Raw genomic sequence first — 27,937 nt, forward strand, 5'->3', positions numbered from 1 at the left:
CCTTTGCTAGTAGTGGACCAACCGAGGACAGACCTACACAAACTTGTACCGGACCACTGGCCAGTCTGCCTGCTCATCTTTAGGGTGTAGGAGGGAATGCCAAGTAGAAAGATGGCAATGAGTGCTTTGATTAAACTCAAACTTGCTAACATTTAGAGTGCAGTCATCTGAGAGCACAGATGGGCTTTAGCGGAGGAGCTGTGGTCTTGAGGAGGCCCAGGCAACAAAAAACACGTTCTACACGAGCACCAAACACACACCCGCCGCCTTCAGTCATCAGGGCCGACACCCAAGATGCTTCACATTGTTTTGAAAATTCCGATCGAGGTTCAACCGCTTGGAATGCAAAGGAATGAAGACAATGTCCTAATAAACTGAGGAAGACCCACACACCCAATCGCCTTTTATTACCCAAGTCGTATAACCGAAGGGGCACACAAAGCGGCAGGTCTTCACATTGGTATTTTAAATTTTATTTCATGTCAAGGGGTACAAAAAAAAAAAAACACAACAAACATCTCCATGCTCATAATAACCTGAAGTTAAAAACACTTCTTCGTTTTCACCACCACAAGGGCAGTGTGAGGGAATGCCTATAGTGTTGCGAGGCTGTAAACGTGGCAGATACTCGCGTTCCGATGCCTGACCAGCTCCGACTACTTTAACGTGGAGTTTTTTTAAAAATGGACTAACACTAGAGAGTCCCACGAGACAACGACAATACTAACCCAAGGACACGCTACACCAGACTGCTACTATTTTTTCTCCCCTCTGTCTGCCTCATCAGATATGGGGTCAATATGCTGATCTTCAGTCAGGAGGCCATTGCTTTCTGAGCCTGTATTACTGTCACTCGTCCCCTCCTCCATGGCACTGTCCACCCCTTCTGGCATACTCTCCTTATCTTCTGTAGTTGACGCTCCTTCCTCGCTGTTCTGTTGGCTTTCCAGCACCTCTTCTGGTCGTGCTTCTTCTGCAAACACAAAAGATGAGCAGTAGTCATCATCATCATCAAAGAGCAGTCACAGAGACCCAAATCGTGATGTATGCATGTCTGTGAATCTAATCAAATTCTTAAAACGTTTACAAGACGTTGTGAAGAGCGAGATTCTCTTACTGCAGAACTCTCAATGGAAGGCGGCCATTTTGTGACAGATAACAGCTCAGAAGCACCTCCTACACATGGCGCAGCAGAACACTTACAGTACACTAGCTGTGGGAGCCCGTGCTGTAAAAAGCCCAGGGTCCTAGAAGCTATTGGAATCGTCAAGAAAAAAAAAACTGAAATGTAGAGACGTCAGGTAGTTGAATGGCACTACTCTGGGCGTCTCTCTCTCCTAGGAGGATTCGATTTGCTGACATGCTCTCATCGTTTGTGCCTTGGCAGCTAAGCAACTCTATTCTTTGGAGGTTTTGTTTTGCCAATGTGCTGGCCTCACTTGTATTTATATAGAAGATATGCACATTTAAATATGGACAGTGGAAATGAAGGGACATCTTTAACAGTGAAGGGGCTTGCCCACGTGACCACACGGCATCATCACGCCACTCATCCACTAAAGGCAAGACGGAACACGTGGCCAGCTGACAATCTCAATAAGCCCCTTTAATTGTTAACAGTCGGTGCCCTTTAAGAGTCCCACCCACTACTAACTGGTTTAAAAGTGAAGGCATTCCTAGGGTGTTCCCAGTGACCTCTGACTTGACTAATGCTTCATAATGGCTGGCAATACGCAGTCCTAAGCCTGCGGACAGCGGCTCCACACAACAGCCACAGTCCCTGCAGGGGACATTTTGCACCTAAGTTGTAATTAAGGCCATTTAAAAAGGCAGATCCCTCATTCCAGGTGTTCAAAAGCTTTGATTTTCTCCCCTCAGCTGTGACAGCCTCTGGCTGACATCTGCTATTCAAGGCAATATAAAAAAAAGAGCGCGGTGCTGAGTGGCCACTGGGAAGAAGGTACAGCAGATGGAACTGAAGACTGCAAAGCTTGAACCTTCTTGGTTACAGGCCTGGCCTCACTGTTACTGTAACACCTACAAAGAAAATCAAACAGAATTAAAGCCATTCATACCCGTTTCCATAGGTGTGGATTCAGCTTCTTCGTCTTCATCTTCCTTTTTTTCCTCTTCCTCCTCCGCTACTCGACTGGCTGCAGCGGCTTGCTGTTCCTCTTCCAGGGCGGCCGCAGCTGCGGCTTTCTCCGCCTGCTCTGCAGCTTCTCTCTCCCGATCCTCCTGGCGCTTCCTGGCAGCCTCCTCGGCAGCTGCAATTTCTGCCGCAATCTTCTCCATGTCAACTTCAACCTTGAGGCCGCACAACTGAATGCAAAGGGGAGAGGAGTTGAGGTGAGCAGGCCGCAGCCAAGGCCCAAGTATAAAGCTCAAAACAGAATGACGCTAAGGGCACCCTCAAGAGCCAAACTGGGCCTGGACACTGAAAATGAGTTCATAGTAAATGGCACCACATTCAGCGTACACTTAGAAACATGTGACCGACGAGTACGTTACTATAAATTAACCACACAAGCTCATACAAAGTATTGACAGCGGCGATATTTTTTCCAGTAAATATATTTCCAATGAGGCTGGTCACATGAAAATCTCAGCCAACATTGGTATTAACACAAATAAAGAATTCACAACATTGAAAGGCAACACAAAGGGAATGACAAAAAGACCAAGTGTTGAACGTGCTAATTGAACACTGTGGAGACGCCTTTCTTTGTAACGTCAGCTTCAAGACACTCGCTGTATGAAGAAGCCAACTGCCTGCAGTGCCCAGGTGTGACTGTGGCCCATTCTTCTAAAGTGATCCGTCTTTAATTCTTGAACATTCCGGGTGGTTCCTCTTGTGAACCCCGATTTTTAGGTCCTTCCACAAATGTTCAATTGGACTGAAGTCTGGTGATTGACTCAGCCATTCTCAATTCTGTTCAGAGAAAGAAAAATCGAGCTGTTAAGAGTTTCCTCTGATGTACATTTTGGATTGTTGTCCTGCTGGACAATCCACACACGTCTCATTCTCATCATCCCGGTGGATGGCAGCAGATACATTCCAAGAGTCTCTCGGTGCCTGGCCCCCACTCCTTCCATTCCAGTCTGCCAGTACCATGAGATGACAAACAGCCCCACACCATGATGCTCCCACCTCCAACCTTCACTGCTGGTGTGTTTCGGGTGATGTGCAGTGCCATTTTTCCTCCAAACAACGTATGTAGTATGACAGCCACAACATTCAACTTTGGCCGCTTCTGACCAGACCACATTCTCCCAATATTTCATAGGCTTGTTCAAATGTTGTGCAGCACACTTTAAAACGAGCTTCCACTTACCTTTTCCTCAGGAATGGAGTCATGTGGGGTGAGCGTCCATGGAGGCCATTCCAGTGGAGTGCATTACCGGTTGTTTTCTCTGTAACAAATTGTACTTGTGGCCTTCCAAATCTTTGTGGAGCTCTGTCTGAGTGGTCCTTGGCTCTTGGGCTACTCTTCTGACTATCCTTGCGAGGAGCTCCTGTGCGTGGTCAGCTGATGGCGCCGCGATGTTCCTTCCACTTGCAGATAATTACTGGAAGATTCAGAAATTCTGAAATACGTCTAACCAGTTCCACTGATATAGTTTGCGAGAATCAGGTGGTGAAGGTCTTGGGAGAACTCTTAGCTTTTACCCATCATGGCATGTTTCTTGTACGACGACAGCTTGGTAGCAAAACCCCTTTTGATAGCCCACCAATATGTACAAACCCAGCGAATTACTTTCCAACTAATCCTTGCCTTGGCTTTTTCTTAGCATGTTCAATCCTTTTCCCCTGTCATTCCACTTTATTACACACACCCCTTTGATGTTGTGAATTCTTTATATTTGTGGATTTCGCGAGGTAATACCAATGTCTGCTGAGAAACGTGAAAAGCCTCATTGGAAATATATTTACTGAACAAAGTGACGCTTTCAATGCTGGTCTCCCCCACTGCGTGGTAACCGTGTTGGCAAATCTACGACTGGGAGCTAAGGGGTGTGTGTGTGTGTGAATTTTTAGAGGAAAGACGACACAAACATTCTTTAAGCTTCCCAAATTTGAAAGGTGCGGCACCACAGCGTGCAAGAGAACCGCCAAACAAAACACAAAGAAAAAAAAAAGAGATCCATCCAAATTGTGTGTATTAACAAATGTACTAATCAAAATTATGTTCTCAAGAATGTAATTAATAGGTAGGGCAATAAGCGCGTTTTAGTAAACACGTCAATTACACCATGTCACAAAACTTGCTTATTTTTCTTGGCACTTGAGTTTGCTTCGTCTTCCATGCTGTGCTGAAGTTGCACCTGTACATGTGGGAACTCATCTGTGGACCCCTGAGCCTTAAGATTAAAAGTGTGCATTTGAAGTGTCTCATGTAGTTCAAGTGTCATTTGAAAGGACAAGTCAAGAGGGCCAACAACCAGACTGAAGTAAGCTAACCTTGAGCTCCCCCTGAAGTAACACCATGCCAGAGCTACAGGAGTGCGATTGCAAAAATATTTAGGGCCATTAAGTCCCATCTACGCAGACAGGCCAAATCTCACTCAATTGAAAAAAGCACAGCTATGGAAAGAGCCCGTGTGTACCCTGGGACACTGTGCCAGAACACCTACCCGCTTCAGTTCGCTGTTGAATAAGTCGGTTGTCTCCAAAAATTTTTTCTTCTTTTCCTGATGGCGGTCTTCAATCTGTAGAAGTTCAGCTTCCAATTTTCTCTGTAATGAGAGTGAACGACAGATGAAAGATACACCAGAGCAGAAAATATTTATCTGGCTTTTACATTTCTGGTACTCTAATCAAAAACAGGCAAACGGCTCACAATTGACGCATACCTGGTGAACCATTAAAGACTGGACTTGGCGTTTCAGGACCTGCATGCGAGCAGTCGTCACCACAGAGCGCACATCAGGCACCACACTCTCGCTTAGAATTTCTCCAATAAGCCGATGGTTCCTCTGAAAACGGGCTGCTGCCGTGTGCTTCAGTGAGAAGCCGTCGTCATAATCTGGAACAGAAACACCAGTGTTAAGGCAGGGGTATGCAGGTCCAACAATCTGTAGGGCAGAGTTTTTGGTGGTTTTACCAGGCACTTCCTGTGTGCTCCGATGCTAAAATATTAGTCAGTGTACAACAAAGGCACTATAAAAACACTGTCCACAACTCAATGACCTCCGAAAGGAAACGGGAACAGTTACAGAAAAGCAAACTTGGGAATGCAGGATCTGTTAAGACAAATTAGACGAGGCTGCAGAAATCACTAGAAACGGCACGGAGTCCTGCTTCCCATGCTCTCTGCAGCTAGGACCTGCTTCAATTCAACAAAGGACTGACTTCTGGTTACTGAATAACAAGTCGAGCTGCATTTTATGATTTATAACCGAGAGGCTAGTCTGAGCGTATGGCCATAATAATGTGCTTAGGAAATCAAAATGTACATTGGACTTGGTGTGATGTGTTTGGTGTAAGTTCCATGGACGATTTGTTGGCATTTTAGAAATTGGCCACAGACCCCCAAATCGACGGTCAACAGAACCCCATGCTGATGTTAGCCCCCGTCTAAGCCCCCCCACACTCAAAACCCTGCCTAAGGTGTCGCGGTGGGCCTACTGCAGGTGTTCCAACAGAAATCTGACTCTACACCCAGGGACAGAAATCTCTTGTGTGGGGCACAGGATAAGGGAAGAAGAGCAAAAGACAACTTGAAAGGCTGCACTTTGGGAATGCTTGAGGGGCCGATTATATATCTAATCAGCACGTCATTAGATTTCAAAGTGCCCGCTTATAAGTCAAATGGCAGAACCTGAAAGGATTAACTTAGTTTTGAGTGAGCTGTCTTAAGACAGAGGGTGTCACAAGTCGGAATGATTTTTCACGATGGCTAAACAAGCATATGGCTTTGTGCCAGGCTTAACTTTGTAAAAGTATGTCTACGACTGACACGGGGTTAAAAGAAACTTGCCGACGGGCAGGGAGGACCATAAAATGAGCAGTCAGTCAAGCGCGTTTTAAAAAATAAGCAGCAGACATTATCCTGTAATATTTTCTCATTCAGATAATTGACGTGTTCAAAAATGATTAGAGAGTTTGCCTAATATTCAATCCCTGAATTCTGGTTTCTTCAAAATAGACAAACACAGTTAGGGTCAACGGAGTGCTTACTGCTGCATCATGGGCCCAGTGTCCCAAGGAAGTGGAGCTTCAATATTTTTCCCATGTCTGTTGGGGCTCCCCTCCCTTCAGTCGTCTTCCCATATCCCAAAGATGCATGATGTTGAGCTAACTAACAATTCTAAAGTGGCCCACTGTGATATGGAGTGTGTGGGTGTGTGCAGAATCCAACCTGAAACACAGTGCTTCTGGGAGTCTCCAAGTCTCCTTTAAACCCTGAACTTCATTAAGCAGACATCAGAATTGAATCTAAACAAATTTAAATACAAGACCTTTAGGAACAAGAAAGAGAAAATCCATAATGTGGTGGAAAAGGGGTTTAATTTTTAAACCATTTTTCCACTTTAATGCCTACTACTAATTCACTTCGTGGCCCGGAGCAACCCGTCCTTTGTTAGAAATATGGAAACAAACATGCCCTTCACTTCTGACTGTCAATTTAGTGTGTGTAAAAGTACCAGCCATCCAAATTAAATCAGATTACAAGTAAGAGGCTAGACTAATAGGACGATGACACACTACTTCACTAGGGATTACAGAACCGCCATACTGAGGATCACACGTGTTCCACTTACCAACTTTGCTATGTAAATCATCCCACCCACCTCCATTTTGTACCCAAAAATAAAAGGCGCTTAACCAGAATGTGTTTGAAATACAGTATACACTTCCTTCATGACCTCCCTTCAGAAACGTAAGCACTTCTCAGGTTTGTGCACAGTTTCTGTGGCGAGACCCTGGTGGGCTTACGTTGCCCACTCTATAATAAGTCTCTCTGCTTTTAGCCGTGTGAAGTCACCTTTCTAAAGTATATTACACGTTTATATTAAAATTTCCTTTGTCACAAGTCTGGCAAATTCTAACAGCTACATTCACCTGCATACAGCAGCCCCCAAAATAACCAATTTAACTGGATTTGTCACCAACAGTACTTCATCTGCCAGCTTACTGCCTACTTTAAGTGTTTACTCCGACTGACCAGTGGGCCGATACCAACACAGTCCCACCATTTTCTGCTTTGCTTCGTTCGTTTGGAGGGCACCAGGCTCCACTTCACGTCACCAAACTCTTAGCTTTCAGGACATATAGAGAGTGAGACTAACTGCTGTTCACAAGAGATTCAATACACACAGCAGCAGCCTCAAGGTCAGGTTCTGTGGGTCATCTCTACAAAAGGAAAGCGACTGGTTTGGGTAGCCATCTTCCGACGGCCTCAAAACCCCAAGTCGGTTCATTCAGCCATTATCTTAAAGGAACGGCAGGCGTAGCTTTGAATTCTGGAACCAAATCCTTTTTGTGCTCAGTACAGGAATGAGGGAACACAGACTTGCCTCGCTTCATCTTAAGAGTTCTGTCAAGGTAGCAAAGGATGCGACAGAGAGCGCAATGTGCAGCCCCTAAAAAAATAATAAACTGACTAAAGAGGAAGAAAGGCACGCACTTCCTGAGAAACCAGGCCAATGTTTGAAACAGAAGATTCTCAATCAGCACTTGAAAAGACTCCAGTGCACACACCATGGGGGGGAAACTAAACACTAAAATCCCCCAATTCTTATAACTGTTATACAGTGCTGTGCCACAATTTGAAAATGAAATGTTTCCTCAAAAATCCAAAAGCGAGCACCAGGTGCCTTAAGACCCCTTTCCCCAATGGTGCTCTGGCTTGTGCTATTTACCGTCAGGGTCCTCTGCAGGCTGAATGCTCATGTAAGGCTCCCCCTTTTCTATGCGGGATTGCCTCTGTCGGCTCTCTTCCTCCAGGGCCGCTTCTGCACGGCTCTTGGCGTTAATATAGGCCAAGTAGGCAGGTGAATTGTGGTAGGCTTTCATGGATTCATTGTACTCAATCTGAGGAGAGGTGAGAAGAGGTGAGCATCAGTTTGAAACACACATCTGTGGTGCCACCCCCAAAACACACATCCAAAAGGTGTCATACTAAATTTACGACGGTTCAGGGAAGGCATGCAAAAAAAAAAAAAATCAAGCTCAGTGAGACCCACTCCCCAGGAAAGGAAAAGAAAAATAAATATTTTGCCACAACACTGCAGAAATCCTCACAGGTTGCATTTTAAGAGTGGTAACTTGCATGGAGTGCTGTCCACAAAGGGCTAAGACAGACCCAAAGTCATCACTGCTCTAAAAGTCTATGAATGAAATAAATAAAATAAAACAAAGTGGCTGCCAAAAAGTCAGGTTCTAGCCAACTTTAGGTGTTTTTAAAAAATAAGTCAAGCCAGAACTTCACTGAGAGTAAGGAAGTGGCAGCCATGAGAAAAAACACAAAGCCAAAGCCTGAATGTAATGTGGAAAAACAGAAACTGCAAAATGTGGTTTTGAACGTGCCATTCTTTTGAAATGGTGTAATTAACTGTGGTCACGTCTCGTGTATTTACCATGCCGAGCTTGTTGCTTCAGCAGCTCTGACAGACAGGGTGAGCTCTGTGCAGCTGGCAGGATTTGACGTTGGGGAGGTAAGCTGGTTCACAAATCTGGAACACCGTTGGAGGGCACCATCACCCAAAATGTTCCTTAGTATTCCTCCCAAACTCGGAAAAAGGCGTTGAACAGGAAGCTCATGTAACTAACTAACCCACCTCCATGCCACTCCTGTGATCGGCACAACACATTCTTAAATAGGAGATGTGTCTACTGTTAATACTTAATGGCAGATACTAATTGTGAGACGTTGTGTTTTTCTATTTAGTCAACTTTTTTATTGTACTCCTAATATATTTGTTACATTGGATAAACCCTATGAGGATACTTTCAGGTAAAGCCAATAACTCATCACTTTTTAAGGAAGGGTGCAGATTATGTAGGCGAGGTGTGTCCTAAGGGTGACAACCGTCAGTAAAGGTCTTCCAACCTGCACACAGTGCACCTCGTTTGCAGATCCAAGGAAAACCTTCAAGAGAAATTCCCCCCCACCCCGATCCCCCCCAGCCCTTTTCCAGAATCGAATTTAACTAATTTAAGATAAACTAAAGAATCAGAGAGTGTTTCTGTGGCTGAGATTCAGGGAAAAAAAAAAAAAAACAGAAAGGCATATTAATAAGACATTTACTTGCACCTATTAGAATCACTAGTCTAGACAGAGCAAGAGGGAGGATTCACTAAAAGAACAAAAACTCACAAAGGATCACAGCAAACGTTCACTAAAGTGGCAGCATGCATGTGCTGAGCCCAACCAACCATCTCCTCTCAAAGTACAGCACAGCAGTGCGGGCCAGAAATCAGCGCGCAGCTACACACTTCAGAAAGCCCTCTACCTTTTCTGCTTCATATTCATTGAGGTATTCCTGCTTCTCCTCATCAGTGAGGTCTCGCCACATGCCACCGATGATCTTGCCAATCTCCCATAGCTTCAAGTCTGGATTCGAGGCTTTTACTTGGTCCCAAACCTAAAAATGAAAAGGGCTCCAGGAAGTCGAGGTGACTACAATCACTTAATTCAGGCATACATATTTAAACAGCAACAACAAAGAAAAAAAAAAAAAGACCACAGCATTTCAGCCCACCAGGCTGCTTCAGGTCCTAGGAGCCCACTGCAAACAGGATCAGACCTGTGTGACACAGCCGCTTCTGCTTCATTTTTCACTTTACTGCCAGACAAAGTCACCTCTAACTGCTTTAAAAAGCATTTTATAAACAAAGCAATTGCATTTTGTTTTTAAAAGATTCACAGTTGAACAACAAAAAAAAAAAAAAAAAAAACGGGGGAACTAAACTTTTCATGTCTTTGGACCCTGTGAGGTGGCTGGGTACGACTGCACAAAGAATTGAACAGCAAATTGGACCCGTTAACAGCCACAGCCTAACATATCGCATGTACAAACTTTTGTAAGCTGGCTGAACTTAACATGCATGCGTATGAAAATATTAATCAACCTGCAAATTAACAGCATGACGGAGACATTGTAACTATTACATACAAGTACTTGGGTCAATATATAGAAAACCTGCACAAACTACTACATCACATTTACTGTGACAGTGGGCAAGAATAAATCAAAAAATAAATAAATAAATAAAGCCGCAAGTTCGACTGACCTCTAACCAGCCAGCCAGCCAGCCAGCCAGCCAGGACTGACAACATGCTATGCTTTCCTCATTTTCTGAGGCTACACAACTTGGCGCCTTTCTTCCCCTAAGGGATTCCAAAGCACTTTACTGTCTACAATTTGGTATTTGCATCAGCAACTATGGTAAGAGTCACTGGAGGCAAAACCAATCATGGACGCCACCTGCAGAGGAGGGACGCTGCTGCTGCTGCTGCATCTAAGTGTCAAATTCACATCCCAACCAGCAAGGTGATTTATGTAAGCTGGGAAGATGGAGTGGCAGACACTAAGATGAGACACTAAACTATGGTGGTCTTGTCTGCTCTCTCTGTGGACATAACACACCCCAGAGCACTCTTTTAAAAAAAAACAAAAAGGGCAGAGGCACTAACCACAGTGTCCTGGCCAAATCTTAGCTAAATAAAACCTGTAAATGCAGGCCAATTGGTCGTCTATTAACAGCAACACAGACCAACACGTACGTTGCTTAAAAATGAAAAGGCGCTGTGTAAATACAACTGAAATGTTCCACTTTAAGCCCTGAAAACCTAGGAGCAGGTTCTATTCCTTACCTTTCTGCTATACCTCATGTATGGCATCAAAGGCTTATCTGGAGGTTTGGGTGGCTTTGGAATTGTTATTCCGGAAGAATTCTAAATAGGGGAAAAAAAGAAAGCAGTCAAATCAGATTGGGGTATTTTTTCTTTCACATTTGGAAAAGAAGAAGAAAAATAAAAAGTGTTAGTTTCTGATTTAATTCACAGAAATTGGAAATGCACCCCAAAGTAAAAGCCAGTAAAAGGGCTGGCCAGTGTGAATTCTTAATCCAGCACAGTCGCTGTCACTGCTGCCCACTCAGAAAAGCTGTCATTTTGCCCAACAAGCATGACACAGGCTTTGCAAGGAGCACGTGCCCAGCAAATTGAACCAGCACAGAGGAAATACGTTTTAGTACAGGACTGTCAGTAGTTTGGTTTCCATCTTTGAAAAGTCTCTAACGTGCTAGTGTCTGAAAGTCTGGTGCAAATTTGATTTATATTCCATTTAGAAATCTAAGCTTAAAATGTATTGCGGCCCTGCAATATGCTTACTAAAGAGCCAGTCTCTAAATAGGGGATCAATTCAGAAAACCAAAACTGAGAGCAAGGCGGTTTGCCCTACAGAGGAACACAGGCTGATCAGCAAGGCCGTCTCTGAGCCAATGCAAATTACCTGCTCTTTCAAAGATGGTCTAATAAGAATAATAGACACTGTTACACAAATGAGCAAGGTGCCAAATGAACATCTAGAATGAAAAGACGTCAGGGCATGAATTACTTGGGCCTTATCATTCTGAAAAAATAAATCATATGACAGATTAACGTGGGCTAAGATATTAAAACCTGCAAACCCTCTAGTCTGAGAATTTGGCATCCCTCATCTAGAAATTCCCAACTGGTCCCAGTTAAGATTATGCACATGCAGCAGCCTGAACACTGACAAAGGCAGCTTCTCCTGCAGTCTGACAGCTCTTAACACACTTCAGCGCACATGTGGTATGAAAACAAACCAACCTGCACTGAAAAACGACAAGTCAGAAGAAGTAACATAACAGGCAGGCAGCTACTAACACAATGGATCTCGTTTTACAGACCAATAGTGAATTAGTGGCACAGTGAAACGCCCAGTCCAAAAAAAGAACAAGGCATAGAAAACTGTCCCTTCATAAACCAGACACAGAAAACAAACAGATTGACTTTACAAGAAAAACAAAAAAGAAAGAAAATGGTAGGCACTCTTTGTCCAGGGGCCTGAAAGTTACTCAAGTCTTAACATTAGTGTTTAAATAGGAAGTGCAACCCCCAAATCACTGTTCGCTCATGACATAAATGAGTCAAGCCTGAAAAGGCAGCTAATGCTTGTTAACTGCTGCAGGCTCAGATCACAAGGGTGCTTTCCCTAAAGGTCTGTGTACTCCGGGGCGATGCAAATTGGTTTTCCTACCGTGACCCGGCTGTTGCTACCGGGGTTCCCTCCCAGCCTGTAGTTGTTGTAGGCCAGATGGCTGTATGGGTTGTATCCCACAAACCCGGGGGTGCTGGGCATTTGCTGATGGAAACAAATGAGACAAAAACACGAATGAGAAATGATAAACAAGAAGGCAAAGGGAAAACCAAAAATAAAATGAGAAAGAATAAAAATGGTCTGCGTATAGATAGATGCATGCAAAAAAGCCACTAAACTCCTTCAAAGCAGCAATGTCAATGTTGCATACTTTGCATCACTAACTACTAACACAAAACCACAAATACACAAAAAAAAGCAAAATAAATAAATAAATAGTACACAAGCTCAAAAGAAAATGGTGTTTAAGTTAAATATGCATCATTTAACTTATGACTTGGCCTGCAAGTTCAAATGCCCAGCAGTCACGTCTACTGCAGCACATTTGTCCAAAATAAAGGCTCATTCTGAGAATTACTTCCTAAATTTAAATGTGTATATAATATCAATTATGGAAACAAAAAAAAAAAAAAAAAAGTGTTTTTAGGAAGAAAAAAGAAAACAAATCAATTACTTCCTACTTCACCTCCTAAGGCCGGCCGGCCAGCCATCACCTTCACGAAGTGTCGCTACGTAAGCCCTCGACATTAACTCTTGGAAATACAGGGTGGTCCAGATCTAATTGTGCAGATCCAGATCGTCTGGATGACTTTGATTTATGCGGGGACGATTCCAGTTCGGTGCGAAGACGATTCTTCATGTCGTCAGTTCGCACACTTCTCGATGGTCCGGGATTTTTCTGGTGATTTTCTATGTAATAAACTTAAGTTATAGCGTAATGAAAATTGCATAATTAGCTCTGGACCAACCTATACAGAAGTGGCTTACCCAGCAGGTGTGTTTGGCAGAACACTGGCACTCGCTACTGCTCGCTAAACCTTCCTTTCTATTTATGCAGCATCCCTCAAGAGGCAGCCAATTTGGAGATATTTTCAGAAAATTAAAGAGAAAAGCCAAGAAAAATGAATAAATCAAAGTGAATGTTTAAAAAACGTAAAACACGAGGAAAGAAAAAAAGTTCATGACAAAAGCCAAATACTGTGATGCTCACATCTGACCGAGTAAAACGTCTACATGTGACAGGGCCGTGTCACACGCTCAGGTGTTTAAGTGGTGTAACGGCGGGCCTGACGCCTCTTGGAAGCTACAAAGCACTGTTCTGATGGAGGGATGCTTGCTTTCTGGAGTATCATTTGGCTAGATATTCAAAGGTTTATGGGGATGAAAATGAACTTGTCAGGAAAAGGGGGCTCCAATCCAGCTTTAAACCTTCAGAACACCAAATAATCTGGTCAGCTACTGGGGTCAGGACATTCTGCAAAATTTAAGTTCCTGGCTCTGGTAACGGAGTTAAGAGTTACTTACTGTTGTTGGCGCGGGAGGAGGAGGTGGCGCATAGGATGGTCTTTCTGTGAAAAGAAAATGAAAATATAACCATTAGATCTGGTAAAACGTCCCAGAAATAGACACGCTAGAGTAATGATACTTTGAAACAGAGCTGACCATTGAAAACAACACCGATACATTCATTTCTAGTACAATATACACCAAATTGGGCAAAATTTACACCAAATATTGTCTTCCAACCATCAGTTTCAAAAGAATGACTATCCTTTGCAAGGCTCTCACTTTACTTTGCGTTTAATTCTGTATTGCTGTATTGTCAAATGATCTGATGACAATCAAGACAGACCAGGTAGCAGCATCCTACTTTTTATGACGTGATCAGTGTATAAACTTGCACAGCTCACTAATCCTCAGCAAAACATTAGTTAGATATTACTAATCAGGCAAGATAATTTAATAAAATTCTGTCACAGCTCCACCATAATTTCTATTCCTTAAATGCTACGGTTACTTCTAAAGCTGCATAATGTGGAATCCAAGCAGGACAGCATAAGGATTTTCAAACTGGTCCTGGTGCACCACAATAACCCTTCTGATTCAGCACTGGATTACTAAAGCAATGGAAACGACAACACCCGTCTTAATCAAAGATTCAACTTTGCTTCTAAAATGAGAAGCCCGTGCAAGCAGTGAGAAGTCGCTGTTAATTTATATTTTCATTTGTTTGGCAGTTTTATCTGACTTGGTCAGAGTGTCAGATCACAAAGCAACTGTGCTTGTCAGTCTAACACCAGGTAACAGAGACCCTGACTGACGGACGGACGGAGGGTCGTACACGGAGACTGACCTGGCAGACTAGCCCTTACAAACTGGACCACAATGTCAGCATTCCTCTCCCTCTCTATGGTACCTTTATGTTTGGAGTGCTAAGTCAGAGTACTTCAGTGGAGATTTCTCAAGGTGAACACTGGGACATAATGTAACACACAACCTTGCTTTTGTACAGTCACCACTCCACTGCTCTTCAGCAAAATATACTGTTTTATTACCTCAACAGAAACAAATTAGACATTTTTGAATGCAACAGTAGACTGGAAAAATCTAAGTTAAAGCCTCCTTTTATGGTAAACATTTAAAATTATTTTGCACTAAACTTAAAGTAAAATTGCTTACTTGACATCTTGGATGAATAGTGTCAGGTTAGTTCAATCATTGATTCTGTAACAAATTTTTTTCTGTAGGAGAAAAACAAAAACAATCATTTAATAATCTCCACAGTGTTTTAATATGGTATACATTAGTATGCTACAAATTACTTAGGAAGAATTTTAAAAACTGAAAAAATCTGAAAATACTGGGGGAGTGTGAACATGAAAGGCACCATTGAAACAGAGTTAGTCGCATGGAGACCATGTAGTTTAAGATCACAAGAAAATCTAACCTGTTACGATTAGTTAATGAAAACAGCAAATTCTGTACATTTAAAAAGCAGCTTGTTCACAAAATGTTTAATTATTAAGTTAGGGTGCTAAACTAATGTGATCTGAAGCCCACCTTTAACTAATGTCTACTCAGTTGTAAGCTGGAATAAAAATGGTGAAAACAAGAATAATAAAAAGACAACACGAAATCTGGAGCAGGGCCATTCCCCACCTAATCAGAGTAGCAGCTGACATCATCGGCTCCATTCGTTTCTTTTTTTTTTTTAATTATTATTTCAGCTAACTTAGCAAACAAACTCTTGTAATACAAACTCACAAATACAACACCAGGACCGTGATGTCTAAACTTCAAGCGATTAAAAAAAAAAAAAAGTCTTGGAAACAAATCATTATATAATTAAATGAATTTTTCATTTTTGTTTTTCCTTTATGATAAAAGTGATTCTATCCCATGAAAACAAAACATGCTTTGTTAACTATGCTCAAAAGCAAATCCTATTTAAATGCATTGTAACAATACATCTCTGTATATCTCAGCTACCAAACATGGCAACAATGCAAAATTCAGTTACAGTAAAATATATGCAGATGAGGCGCAGAGTTTGCATAGAGCACGGAGACGGCGGCGCTCAGGACAACAGGAAAGCTTATGTGAGGCTGGCACAGGTGCTCATGGCTTTAGTACCACTGTCATAAAAAGAGACAGTCATCACCGTGTAGAAAAAATAATATGGGATTGCACGGAAATGAATTGCACAAAACCAAACAAAATGCAAGGGTGAATCAAATAATGAGCATTGTGGGCAATGGAAACCATTTATGGTATTTACAGCTCTGCAAAATATTTAGTGAGACTTCACACCCTCTTCTATAGATCTACAATACAAAGTGATCTGCAGCACATCTTCAGTTATGTCTGCAAAATATTTTTGTTATGAAACTTGCACTATAGGTGACCTCGGCTCCCTTCTGTGGGCCAGAAGTAATGACATTTCAAGGTGACTTCTACCTGAAGAGATGTTTCAAGAATGCAGGATGACTTATTTCTCGCGTGATTTTTGCTAAAATAAGACAGTGAAGTGCACCTTCATACCACGTTGACAACTGTGTGCCAACAATAAAAATAAAAGAAGAATTGCTCCCAGAAGCACTTTTCCACTTTGCATGAAAGCCTGCATGTGGGTATCAGCGTAGGCTGCTAAACGAATGCTAACTTTGGGTCTGTCCGGTAGCGCAGTCTGGGGTGTCAAACTGAAATCCTGATGGACTGCAGTGGCTGCACGTGGTGTGCACTCCAGTAACCAATTACTGCTACTAATGAACAGACTTCATCTCATCACCGTTTAAGGGGTCTGCATCTTAAAGTGAGTGAGTGAATTAAACGTAGGACACAGTAAGGATGGTCTAATAGTAACAGTAACTGGCTACTAATTAATAAAGTTCATCTAGTCTCATCTAAGAAAGTGGCTCAACCAAAACCCTGTGGCCATCCAGCCCTACACGGTCACTCGGTGATACTCCAGTTCTGATATTAATTGTAGTTTTAGGTTTTATTTTATAAAATTCATTTTTATTTCGCTCTAGTTTTCAGGGGAGTCAACCATTTTTATTTAGTTCCGTGTTTAAAATGTTAGTTTTTATTTTATTTAGTTCTATCCTTTTTAAATATTAGTACAATCTTAGTTTTTTTTTTTTTCTGTTGCAAGATCATAAACGCCGGCCTACACATATTTCAATGCAAGTTATGTTTCAGTCAACAAAATACACGCACAGTTCATAATGCCGTTAAACACAGCTTAACTATCAATGAGCAAACAGATGAAGTGGCCTAATGAGTGTAGTCGGCAGGATCAAATGGTTCAACCCTAGAAACCAGTCTGTGCGAGCACTAAAGAGCATTTCGAGAAATTTGTTCATGTTGCAATTGTGTCCGTTGCACAGACAGTGACACAGTGAAAATATTCGCTCCAAGAACGGCTGTGATGCAGGTACACAGATGAGGGCCTTAGCAACTGGTGCCAGCAGACTGTATGTTGACGATTTCTGCTGCCAGTGCAGTCCTGGTGCCAGAGAAGAGCTGGACTTGCACCAAGTACTGATCCAGCTGGTCCCACACTGAAACTCGAGACGGTTTTTCTTCTTCTTGCACGCTACATTTGCTTTTATAATCATCTGTGCTGTAATTAAACTATCTGCACACGTTACTTTTTCGCTTTCTACCCGCAAGCATCTCTGCAAAACTCGCCATTGCCAAACACACGTGCTTACTGCTTCAACCCGATGGACCAAATGTGCTCAATAAACAAACAGCAGTCCTTTACAGAAGTTGCGGCACAGGACTATAGTAAACCCAAGGTACAAGATCACCGCATAGTAAAACGGCTCAACGTAACTGAACGCTCAGGGCAACCCCTCTGCACGACTGAACGAAAATGCTGTTGCTGTTTTTTTCGGTCTTGTTTTGGTTCATTCACACATCACTAATTTTTATTTAGTTTTAGTTTGCCTTAATTTCAGTTTTTGTGCTTGTAAAACGAAAAACAATATACAGTACTTAGAACTACTTCTTGTTTTCATTATTAAAATATCAGTGCTGTCAATAAATGAAAACACCCCCAACTCGACAGAAAAGGAGTGTTAATGGACAGTGTCGATCAAAGTCAATTCAGAAGCCTTGTACTGCCTCTACAAAAGGAACAGCGCATCTGAGTTACACTAAAACTGAACGTACCAGACAGGCCACCAGGGAGCAAATCACAACACAGAATTAGAAGGCCTGCTTTATACTTACCGCATGAAGCCAGCGCACCCAACGCACCACAAAGTGAGTGACAGACACACGTACGCTGGTTCAGGCCCCTACGATCGGCGCATTGATATTCTCCTAGGCAGTAAGTGTTTGGCTAGGGTCACATACAGTGGTGTGAAAAACTATTTGCCCCCTTCCTGATTTCTTATTCTTTTGCATGTTTGTCACACAAAATGTTTCTGATCATCAAACACATTTAACCATTAGTCAAATATAACACAAGTAAACACAAAATGCAGTTTTTAAATGATGGTTTTATTATTTAGGAGAAAAAATCCAAACCTACATGGCCCTGTGTGAAAAAGTAATTGCCCCCTGAACCTAATAACTGGTTGGGCCACCCTTAGCAGCAATAACTGCAATCAAGCGTTTGCGATAACTTGCAATGAGTCTTTTACAGCGCTCTGGAGGAATTTTGGCCCACTCATCTTTGCAGAATTGTTGTAATTTAGCTTTATTTGAGGGTTTTCTAGCATGAACCGCCTTTTTAAGGTCATGCCATAGCATCTCAATTGGATTCAGGTCAGGACTTTGACTAGGCCACTCCAAAGTCTTCATTTTGTTTTTCTTCAGCCATTCAGAGGTGGACTTGCTGGTGTGTTTTGGGTCATTGTCCTGTTGCAGCACCCAAGATCGCTTCAGCTTGAGTTGACGAACAGATGGCCGGACATTCTCCTTCAGGATTTGTTGGTAGACAGTAGAATTCATGGTTCCATCTATCACAGCAAGCCTTCCAGGTCCTGAAGCAGCAAAACAACCCCAGACCATCACACTACCACCACCATATTTTACTGTTGGTATGATGTTCTTTTCTGAAATGCTGTGTTCCTTTTACGCCAGATGTAACAGGACATTTGCCTTCCAAAAAGTTCAACTTTTGTCTCATCAGTCCACAAGGTATTTTCCTAAAAGGCTTGGAAATCATTGAGATGTTTCTTAGCAAAATTGAGACGAGCCCTAATGTTCTTTTTGCTTAACATTGGTTTGCGTCTTGGAAATCTGCCATGCAGGCCGTTTTTGCCCAGTCTCTTTCTTATGGTGGAGTCGTGAACACTGACCTTAATTGAGGCAAGTGGGGCCTGCAGTTCTTTAGACGTTGTCCTGGGGTCTTTTGTGACCTCTCGGATGAGTCGTCTCTGCGCTCTTGGGGTAATTTTGGTCGGCCAGCCACTCCTGGGAAGGTTCACCACTGGTTCATGTTTTTGCCATTTGTGGATAATGGCTCTCACTGTGGTTCGCTGGAGTCCCAAAGCTTTAGAAATGGCTTTATAACCTTTACCAGACTGATAGATCTCAATTACTTCTGTTCTCATTTGTTCCTGAATTTCTTTGGATCTTGGCATGATGTCTAGCTTTTGAGGTGCTTTTGGTCTACTTCTCTGTGTCAGGCAGCTCCTATTGAAGTGATTTCTTGATTGAAACAGGTGTGGCAGTAATCAGGCCTGGGGGTGGCTACGGAAATTGAACTCAGGTGTGATACACCACAGTTAGGTTATTTTTAAACAAGGGGGCAATTACTTTTTCACACAGGGCCATGTAGGTTTGGATTTTTTTTCTCCCTAAATAATAAAAAACATCATTTAAAAACTGCATTTTGTGTTTACTTGTGTTATATTTGACTAACGGTTAAATGTGTTTGATGATCAGAAACATTTTGTGTGACAAACATGCAAAAGAATAAGAAATCAGGAAGGGGGAAAATCAAACTCAACCCTTCGTTCAACATTCTGGCACCCAGTTAAGCAGCCACTCCCTGAAATTCACCATTTTGGGTGCACGGCCACCGTTGTCAGCCACACGGGGTGGGTGTCTCCAGTCTCCAAACCTGACGTCACCATGCGGATACATCAAGTATAAACTAGGCTTAAAACGAACAAATGGCAGCAAACAGTTGACATAAACAGCAAGGATGTTTTTGGAGCTGCTAAAGTGGGTGCGAGGGGCCTATGGAAACCACTGGCAATCGCACTACAAGAGCAGCTCTCCGTTCACTGCCTCCAATTAAACTTTTTACTTGCACTTTCACAAATGACATGCAGACTGGACTGTCATGAACTCGTAGGCACAACATTAAGACCTACTGTACATCTGTTTTTGATGGTTAAAAAGGTTTCTTTTTTTTCTTTCTTTTTAACAATGTAGTACTGCATATTGGTTTCTGCATGGCACTTCAGCGATACAAAACTCAGAGAATTTTAAGAATGTGAATAATCATCATGTTACTTGACTAAAATAAAAAACGTGATGCTTGCCTACAGAGGAAACACTCGTGAGGTCCTGTGCCGGCTCTGTCTGACACTCTGGTCTGCTGATGCCACAATCTCCATGTCAGCTCTTTTCACTTGTAGCTCTTAGCGGGTGGAATGAGCTGCCCACCTCCATTTGATATTCGGACTCCCTCAAAGTGTTTAAGAAGCGTTTGAAGACTCTTGTTAGGTGAACTGCTGTCTGTCGGAGCCGTTAGGCTTTGTGACCAAGGAGGTGTAATGTGCTTGTGCTTTCTTCTGAACTCTTCACATGTGAAGATCAATTTTTATAATCTTTTCCTGTAACATGTATTCCCAAAAAGCCCAAACCCCCCGAATAATGGGTACTCAATTATGTTGATCTTTTTTGCAAGTCTCTTTGGATGAAGGCACTGCTGAGTAAATAAATGTAGAATTGAAATACTTGTAAACTTCCTCAGATGTCACACCGAAGAGCGCGTTTCTTCACTTGGGAAGGGAAGTAGACGGTGAGCAACGTTTCCCTAATAGTCGAGAGGAGTGGAGGGAGGCGATCAACAACATGGCATGGCTGCAGAGACTCCACGGTCCAACCAGGTTTACCTCGAGCTTTTGTGTCCTGTATGGTTTTCATAACAGATGGCTGGATATGAAACACTTCTATGAAACAAGTACTAAGGCAAGCTTATAAACACAAAGACTCATCTTACAAAACATTAGCCAAAGTTAAGAGTGGATGATGTACCAATGAGCGGTTTGGAGTTTGTACTCCATTAATGGTGGAATAGAAAAAATAGCTATGGAAATAAAAAGAAACCCATTCTGATAAATATATGAGAGAATCAACGCAAAACATAAAACCGTAGTATCAGTAACCAGGTTTCCATCCAAGGACTTTGCAAAAAAAAATATTTAGCGCTTCAAATTTTAGCTGATGGAAACAGGGCTGTGGAGTCGGAGACAATTTTGGGTACCTGGAGTTGGAGTCGGCAAAAAGTTAACCGACTCCGACTCCTACTAAATTTAAATGGGAATTAAAAAAGTAAGTTGAAATGTCCCAATTCACAAACAGTCATAATGAACTACTTCTCTGCTGTAAGAATAAAGCCCAATGCATGCAGTGCATAATGTTACCACAAAACGAACATGTCAAGTAACCATGAAGCATGCTTTTCATTGACTGTATGCATCACTATATGGGATGTAATGCACAGGTAAGGTGCGGCACCGCTTTCCATTGTGTCGTGTTCCACTGTTACCGGGTACTGTGAACCTAGCCTAAAGCCCCCTGATTTTAGATTGCATTTAAAGGGAACCCAAGGTCAGAGGAATATGGAGGCTGCCATATTTATTTCCTTTCCTTTAACTATAACTGTATTCCAAGTTTAATATAGGTTTTCCAGATATTGTTTTTAGTTCATATAGTTAAACTTTTTTTTGTTTTAAAAGTTAAAACTACCAAAGAATGTGGTTTGTATTTTTGAACCAATACATTTCCTGTTCCCGACTTTTATGCCTGCTATTACTATCCAGACACTTGTTTAAAAAAAAAAAAAAATGAACAAAACCTTGTTTTCATTGTGTTTGTCTTTAATCTGGCATTATAGTAGAGTGTTGGCTTCCTAGCCAGTAGTTCTGCGGTGAAATGACATGTATGTTGCCTTCCTTTCCTTCAATGGATGTAGAAAATACATTAGCATAGTATATACATACAGAGGAGTCGGAGTCGGAAGATTTAGAAACGTCGGAGTCGGAGCATTTATCTACCAACTCCACAGCCCTGGATGGAAATGCTAATTATCGATAAAATGTTGTACATGTCGACATAATCTTCCGTTTAACTTTAGCGCATAAATTCCATATCGATACTTCAGATGTCGCAAAAACTACATTGGAAACACTTTTTGTCGGAAAAAAAGGACTTTAACGCAAATAAATGTGTCACATGATACATTTTCATCACGTGCAATCAAAACGAGAATGGCGGAGCGGTTCGCATGGTCTGATGAAGAGCCTCGTTATTTCTCGTGATGAGCCAATGCAGTAGCGGATAGGCTGGGTCTCCTGCTACTAAAAGGGGTACCTGAACTCCCTCCACATCAACTGTAGCCTGGGGGTCTCTCAGGATGTCTAAATAATACAAAAACCTCAAAGGTAATTTACTGTGCCAGTCAAAATATTGAAGAAACCGTGTGCTTCATTATCTAAACATTTTTTTCTTATTATTAAATGGCAGATGTTTTAGCATATATGAGAAATTCTCTCATTAATATTAACTTTAGTTTTTTTGATTAAACATCGTTATTTTGTATTAATTCAAATTTCAGTTTTAATTAAAAACCTTAAGGGAAGCAAGTTACAGTACATATTCAGTTGTTATCACACTGAGAAGGGATGTTGAAAGGTAGGCTCACCTGTACAGATCCGATGCTGCACACACAGCTGCATCATGGGCACTTCCAGGAGTGCCAACGCAAATGTCTCGTTTCATGCACCTGTCATCAACAAGGGCCTGGAGAACAACAGATGGCCATCCTTTGCAATTAATGTAATCGTGGTAGCCTTCCGTTGGGGGAAGAATAGGCACATGCGTGCCATCCAGCGCACCGTAAATCTGTGGCACAAGATGCACCAAGGAATTGTGGTATGCAATTTCATTGGCCTCCGCTACAGTCGGAAGTCTGATATAACGCCGCATTAATTTTTCTTTAATAGCGGTGCACACAGCATATACACATCGATGGACGGTAGTTTTACTAACTCCGAAAGTTTCTCCAACTACTCTATACTCGGCGCAGGATGCCAGCTTTTGGGTTGGAACCGGTGGTCGGTGGCAACCTGTGATGGGCGCAACATCAGGACTGATGAATCCACACAACATCTCAAACGTCGGCCGTGTCATTCTAAAATGTTGCAGCCAGAGATTTTCTGTAAAGTGTCTCCCCACCACCTCCTCCCAGAAGGTCTTATTCCGTCGTCTCTCCCATACCCGTGGGTTTCGTCGCACTGGGATACTTTCTTCGAGCTGAAGGACAAGCAACTGCTTCATTCTGCTGTTGTCTTCGGATATTATGTACAATTCCAATTATTTGTGAAACTGAAATAACAGTAAGCTGGCAAATTTCAAAAAACTGTCTGAATAATCTCTCCATTTCTTTTAGTGGAGGGGGTGTAACGTGGAAAACAAAAGGTAGATAATTTGCGACATACACAAAATTATGTATGGAAACGGCTCAAGGGCAGATTTTTTTTCGCGATACAACAAAACTTTGCGACAGTTCGTTTTGGAGGGGATGACGTCATCACGCACACCATTTTATCGATAAAAGCCAGTTGGATGGAAACAGGCTGGAGACAGCAAATTTTGCACATTTTTTAACGTATATTCTGTTTGTCGATAACAAAACGTCGCAAAAAACTGGATGGAAACTTGGCTAGTGTGTCCCAAGCATCACTAAACTATCGTACAGCAGGGGTCCCAAGTTCGGTCCTCGTGTACCTGTCTGGCTAAAGGCTAACATTTCAGATCCGAGGGTCACTCCGATGTCTCATCGATCCAGCTGTTTAGCTCCCCTTTTCTTACTCTGCATTTAGGAAAGTTCTCTAATATCTGCATTTAGAAGAAATTCAAATGCACACGTGGACAAAATTGTTGGTACCCTTCAGTCAATGAAAGAAAAACTCAAAATGGTCACAGAAATAACTTTAATCTGACAAAAGTAATAATAAATAAAAATTCTATGAAATTTAACCAATGAAAGTCAGACATTGCTTTTCAACCATGCTTCAACAGAATTAATAAAAAAATAAACTCATGAAACAGGCCTGGACAAAAATGATGGTACCCCTAGAAAAGACTGAAAATAATGTGACCAAAGGGACATGTTAATCCAAGGTGTGTCCACTAATTAGCATCACAGGCAGGTGTCTACAATCTTGTAATCAGTCAGTGGACCTATATATAGGGCTCCAGGTAGTCACTGTGTTGTTTGGTGACATGGTGTGTACCACACTCAACATGGACCAGAGGAAGCGAAGAAAAGAGTTGTCTCAGGAAATTAGAAAGAAAATTATAGACAAGCATGTCAAAGGTAAAGGCTATAAGACCATCTCGAAGCAGCTTGATGTTCCTGTGACTGCAGTTGCACATATTATTCAGAAATTTAAGATCCATGTGACTGTAGCCAACCTTCCTGGACGTGGCCGCAGGAGGAAAATTGATGACAAATCAAAGAGACGGATAATACAAATGGTAACAAAAGAGCCCAGAAAAACTTCTAAAGAGATCCAAGGTGAACTTCAAGCTCAAGGAACATCAGTGTCAGATCGCACCATCCGTCGTTGTTTGAGCCAAAGTGGACTTCATGGGAGACGACCAAGGAGGACACCATTGTTGAAAACAAATCATAAAAAGCCAGACTGGAATTTGCCAAACTACATGTGGACAAGCCACAAAGATTCTGGGAGAATGTCCTATGGACAGATGAGACAAAATTGAACTTTTGCCAAGGCACATCAGCTCTATGTTCACAGACGGAAAAATGAAGCCTATCAAGAAAAGAACACTGTCCCTTCTGTGAAACATGGAGGAGGCTCTGTTATGTTCTGGGGCTGCTTTGCTGCATCTGGCACAGGGTGTCTTGAATCTGTGCAGGGTACAATGAAATCTCAAGACTATCAAGGGATTCTAGAGAGAAATGTGCTGGCCAGTGTCAGAAAGCTTGGTCTCAGTCGCAGGTCATGGGTCTTGCAACAGGACAATGACCCAAAACACACAGCTAAAAACACCCAAGAATGGCTAAGAGGAAAACATTGGACTATTCTAAAGTGGCCTTCTATGAGCCCTGACCTCAATCCTATTGAGCATCTTTGGAAAGAGCTGAAACATGCCGTCTGGAAAAGGCACCCTTCAAACCTGAGACAACTGGAGCAGTTTGCTCATGAGGAGTGGGCCAAAATACCTGCTGAGAAGTGCAGAAGTCTCATTGACAGTTACAGGAATCGTTTGATTGCAGTGATTGCCTCAAAAGGTTGTGCAACAAAATATTAAGTTAGGGGTACCATCATTTTTGTCCAGGCCTGTTTCATGAGTTTATTTTTTAAATAATTCTGTTGAAGCATGGTTGAAAATCAATGTCTGACTTTCATTGGTTAAATTTCATAGAATTTTTATTTATTATTACTTTTGTCAGATTAAAGTTATTTCTGTGACCATTGTGAGTTTTTCTTTCATTGACTGAAGGGTACCAACAATTTTGTCCACGTGTGTAAGTGTTTTCTTTGCCATTTTTATTTCAGCTCACTTTATTTCTGAGAGTTTGCTGCTTAAATTGCATCCAAACTCTGACAATTGGTGATGAGCAGTGCAGACACGGGTGCAAATGACACAAGAATGTTAAAACATGAACACTACTTTAATGTTAAATTCATTTGTGTGCTAATTAGTAATAAAAAAGCTTAACTAAGCGTCCCAAGTTCAGCCCTGCAGACCACCATAACTGCAAGTGCTCATCCCACCCACCAGCTGGACCCCTGCCTTTATTAAACAAGCTGTTATCTCCCAGTTTCTGCCTTTTTTTGTGTCAATCAAGAAATTACAAAATGGGTTTTCTAAATGTTTCAGGGAATATATCACACATTAGTCATTATTATTCTCTGCCTTGGCATTGCAAGAGTCTGCTGTTTTTTGTGCTCTGGTCACGTTAACCTTTTCTTATTAATTTGCTCACACAAGTGAATGCTACCCTGAGATAGCAGCTTCCCTTTAATAGTCCGTGTCATCTGCACCCGTGTCTGTGCTGCTTATCATTAATCATCAGGAACTGGATACGATTAAGGCAGTAAACAGAAAAGGTACATTAAAAAGAATGTGGTAAAAGCAGCAACAATCATACAAATGACGTGGAGAGGACTACTCTACAAGATGTCACGGATATAGTTACAAGCAAAGAAAAACAAGTTCAAATTAGATAAGAATAATACTGACTAAATAATACTGCTTTTTGACCACCGCCAATAGCAGACGAGCCCCCATTAAGTGAAAACAGACCAAGTTGTATTCTTACAGATACTTCCTGTGTTTGAAGGCGACTCTCCCATCATCACATCACCAAAGCAAACTAACCAATGACACACAACCAGTCAGGAGTGTTTTATTATATGACCGATTATTATTATATTTTTTTAATTGCCCTCTTATTACAGTAAACCAATTTATGTCCAACCAAATTAAATCATTAGGAGGATTTCACTTTTGGGTAATCTTAAGATTGACTCCGTTGTATAGGCAGAAAATAAAAAGATGCTTGTCTGATGTATGGTGTAGTGAGAAGTCAAGCAAAATGACACCTTTTATTGGCTAACTAAAAAGATAACAATACGCAAGCTTTCGAGGCAACTCGCTACATTCATAATGGCTAACACGGTACAACACCCTAGTACTACTAATGTATGGTGGAGAAACAAAAATTGTTCAGTGCATCAAAAAATATAACAAATCAAATCCCACAGCATTGAGAAAAAATGAATTTAGTAAAAGTGAACTTGAACTTTCTTTGAAAGATGTGAGGATGCTCACCCAGGACCACAAAAGGGGCGGAGCTTTATGCAAATTGAAATTTACATACATAAAACTTGACAGAAGTTAATTCACCCTAATTAAACAACCGTGTACAGTCAAATGGGTATAGCATGTTACAAATATTAAACAGTGTTAATTTTATTGTGTTAAGATTAACTTGAAAAGGTTTGGGTAAAGACAGCAATTCCCAAGGCTCATTACTACTCTTCTGCTAAAATAATTTACTGGTTTTATTTCAAGATGATTTTATTGTGCTGATGTGTCATCCAAGTGAAATATGTCAATAACCAGAAAAACGTTCGTAATTAACACTACTGTATTAAGTTATATTTACTTAAATTCGCTAAATAAGGCCAGCAGCCCAGCAGATTGTGTGACTGACCGATTTTGAAGGACTGATTGACTGGGGGACCTATGCGCTCCATCAGTTAGCCACCCGTAGGTGCCATGTCGTTACACCGCAAATGAGGGCAAAATATGGCCAAGTGTTCGACCCTGCATGTGCCGGCCACTGCTGTCGAGGGCCCATGGACTTCAGGAAAGCCCTGGTACAGGGTTGGAATGGATGGACTGCAGGAAATGAAGTCGGTCATTTAAAAACTGGGCCAGATACAAAGAGAAGAGAGTGGACCCCTCCGACTTGCTCAGTGCCCACCACATACTAAAACACAACTTCCAAGGATGAACAAATCGTCGATACGCGGCGGCTGTGGCCAACCGGCGGCGTGCTTTACAATGCAAAGATGCAGACCGCTGAATATGGAACGGGTCCGGGCATGCAAGGCCAACAAATAAAGCCCCGCAGCCGCTCCCACGAGAGAGCAGGTCAACATAACAACGCAAGCAACTGGTGCAGAGGTGTCCGCGAAGTGCCCCACGGTGACATATGAACGAGCTGCACGTCGCGACCTACCGCCGGCTCTCCTCATCTTAATTTACCGCTTAGAGTTTTGTTGGGAAGCGAGGCTTCGGGGCTGTTTGTAGGCCGGATCCGTGAGGGCCACATCGTTAGCCGTTTCCCCTTCACCTCGCGTCCACGAAAACATTCCTACAATTAAGTAATGGAACCAGCAACTTCATCATTCCATTTAAAATCACATTCACCACCCCAAACATGTTCAAGCCAAACTCACCTCGACCCTTCTTTGTCTGGCCAACAAACGGTAGAGTGTTGGGACGGCCAGCAGTCGGGTTTCCGCTTCCTTTAACACATTCGGCAAATGAGCCGTCAGAAAAATAA

The 27,937-nt window shown here is 42.1% G+C and overlaps 1 protein-coding gene across 2 annotated transcripts; it reads right to left on the minus strand.

The window, feature by feature from the left end:
• Window positions 1-499: 499 nt before the first annotated feature.
• Window positions 500-27,937, minus strand: smarce1 (SWI/SNF related, matrix associated, actin dependent regulator of chromatin, subfamily e, member 1). Of its 2 annotated transcripts, XM_039739169.1 has the most exons (11): window positions 27,831-27,937; window positions 14,815-14,876; window positions 13,660-13,703; window positions 12,235-12,339; window positions 10,824-10,904; window positions 9,460-9,591; window positions 7,867-8,038; window positions 4,855-5,027; window positions 4,636-4,737; window positions 2,076-2,322; window positions 500-973 (listed from the first exon to the last, which is right to left on the minus strand). In XM_039739169.1, the coding sequence occupies exons 2-11, from the start codon at window positions 14,819-14,821 to the stop codon at window positions 756-758; spliced, it is 1,281 nt and encodes a 426-aa protein (XP_039595103.1). In that variant the 5' UTR covers window positions 14,822-14,876; window positions 27,831-27,937; the 3' UTR covers window positions 500-755. The 2 variants fall into 2 exon arrangements, with proteins under 2 accessions (XP_039595103.1, XP_039595104.1); XM_039739170.1 differs by lacking the exon at window positions 12,235-12,339.

This window comes from Polypterus senegalus, chromosome 17 (genome assembly GCF_016835505.1).
Source record: "Polypterus senegalus isolate Bchr_013 chromosome 17, ASM1683550v1, whole genome shotgun sequence".
Taxonomy (NCBI): domain Eukaryota; kingdom Metazoa; phylum Chordata; class Cladistia; order Polypteriformes; family Polypteridae; genus Polypterus; species Polypterus senegalus.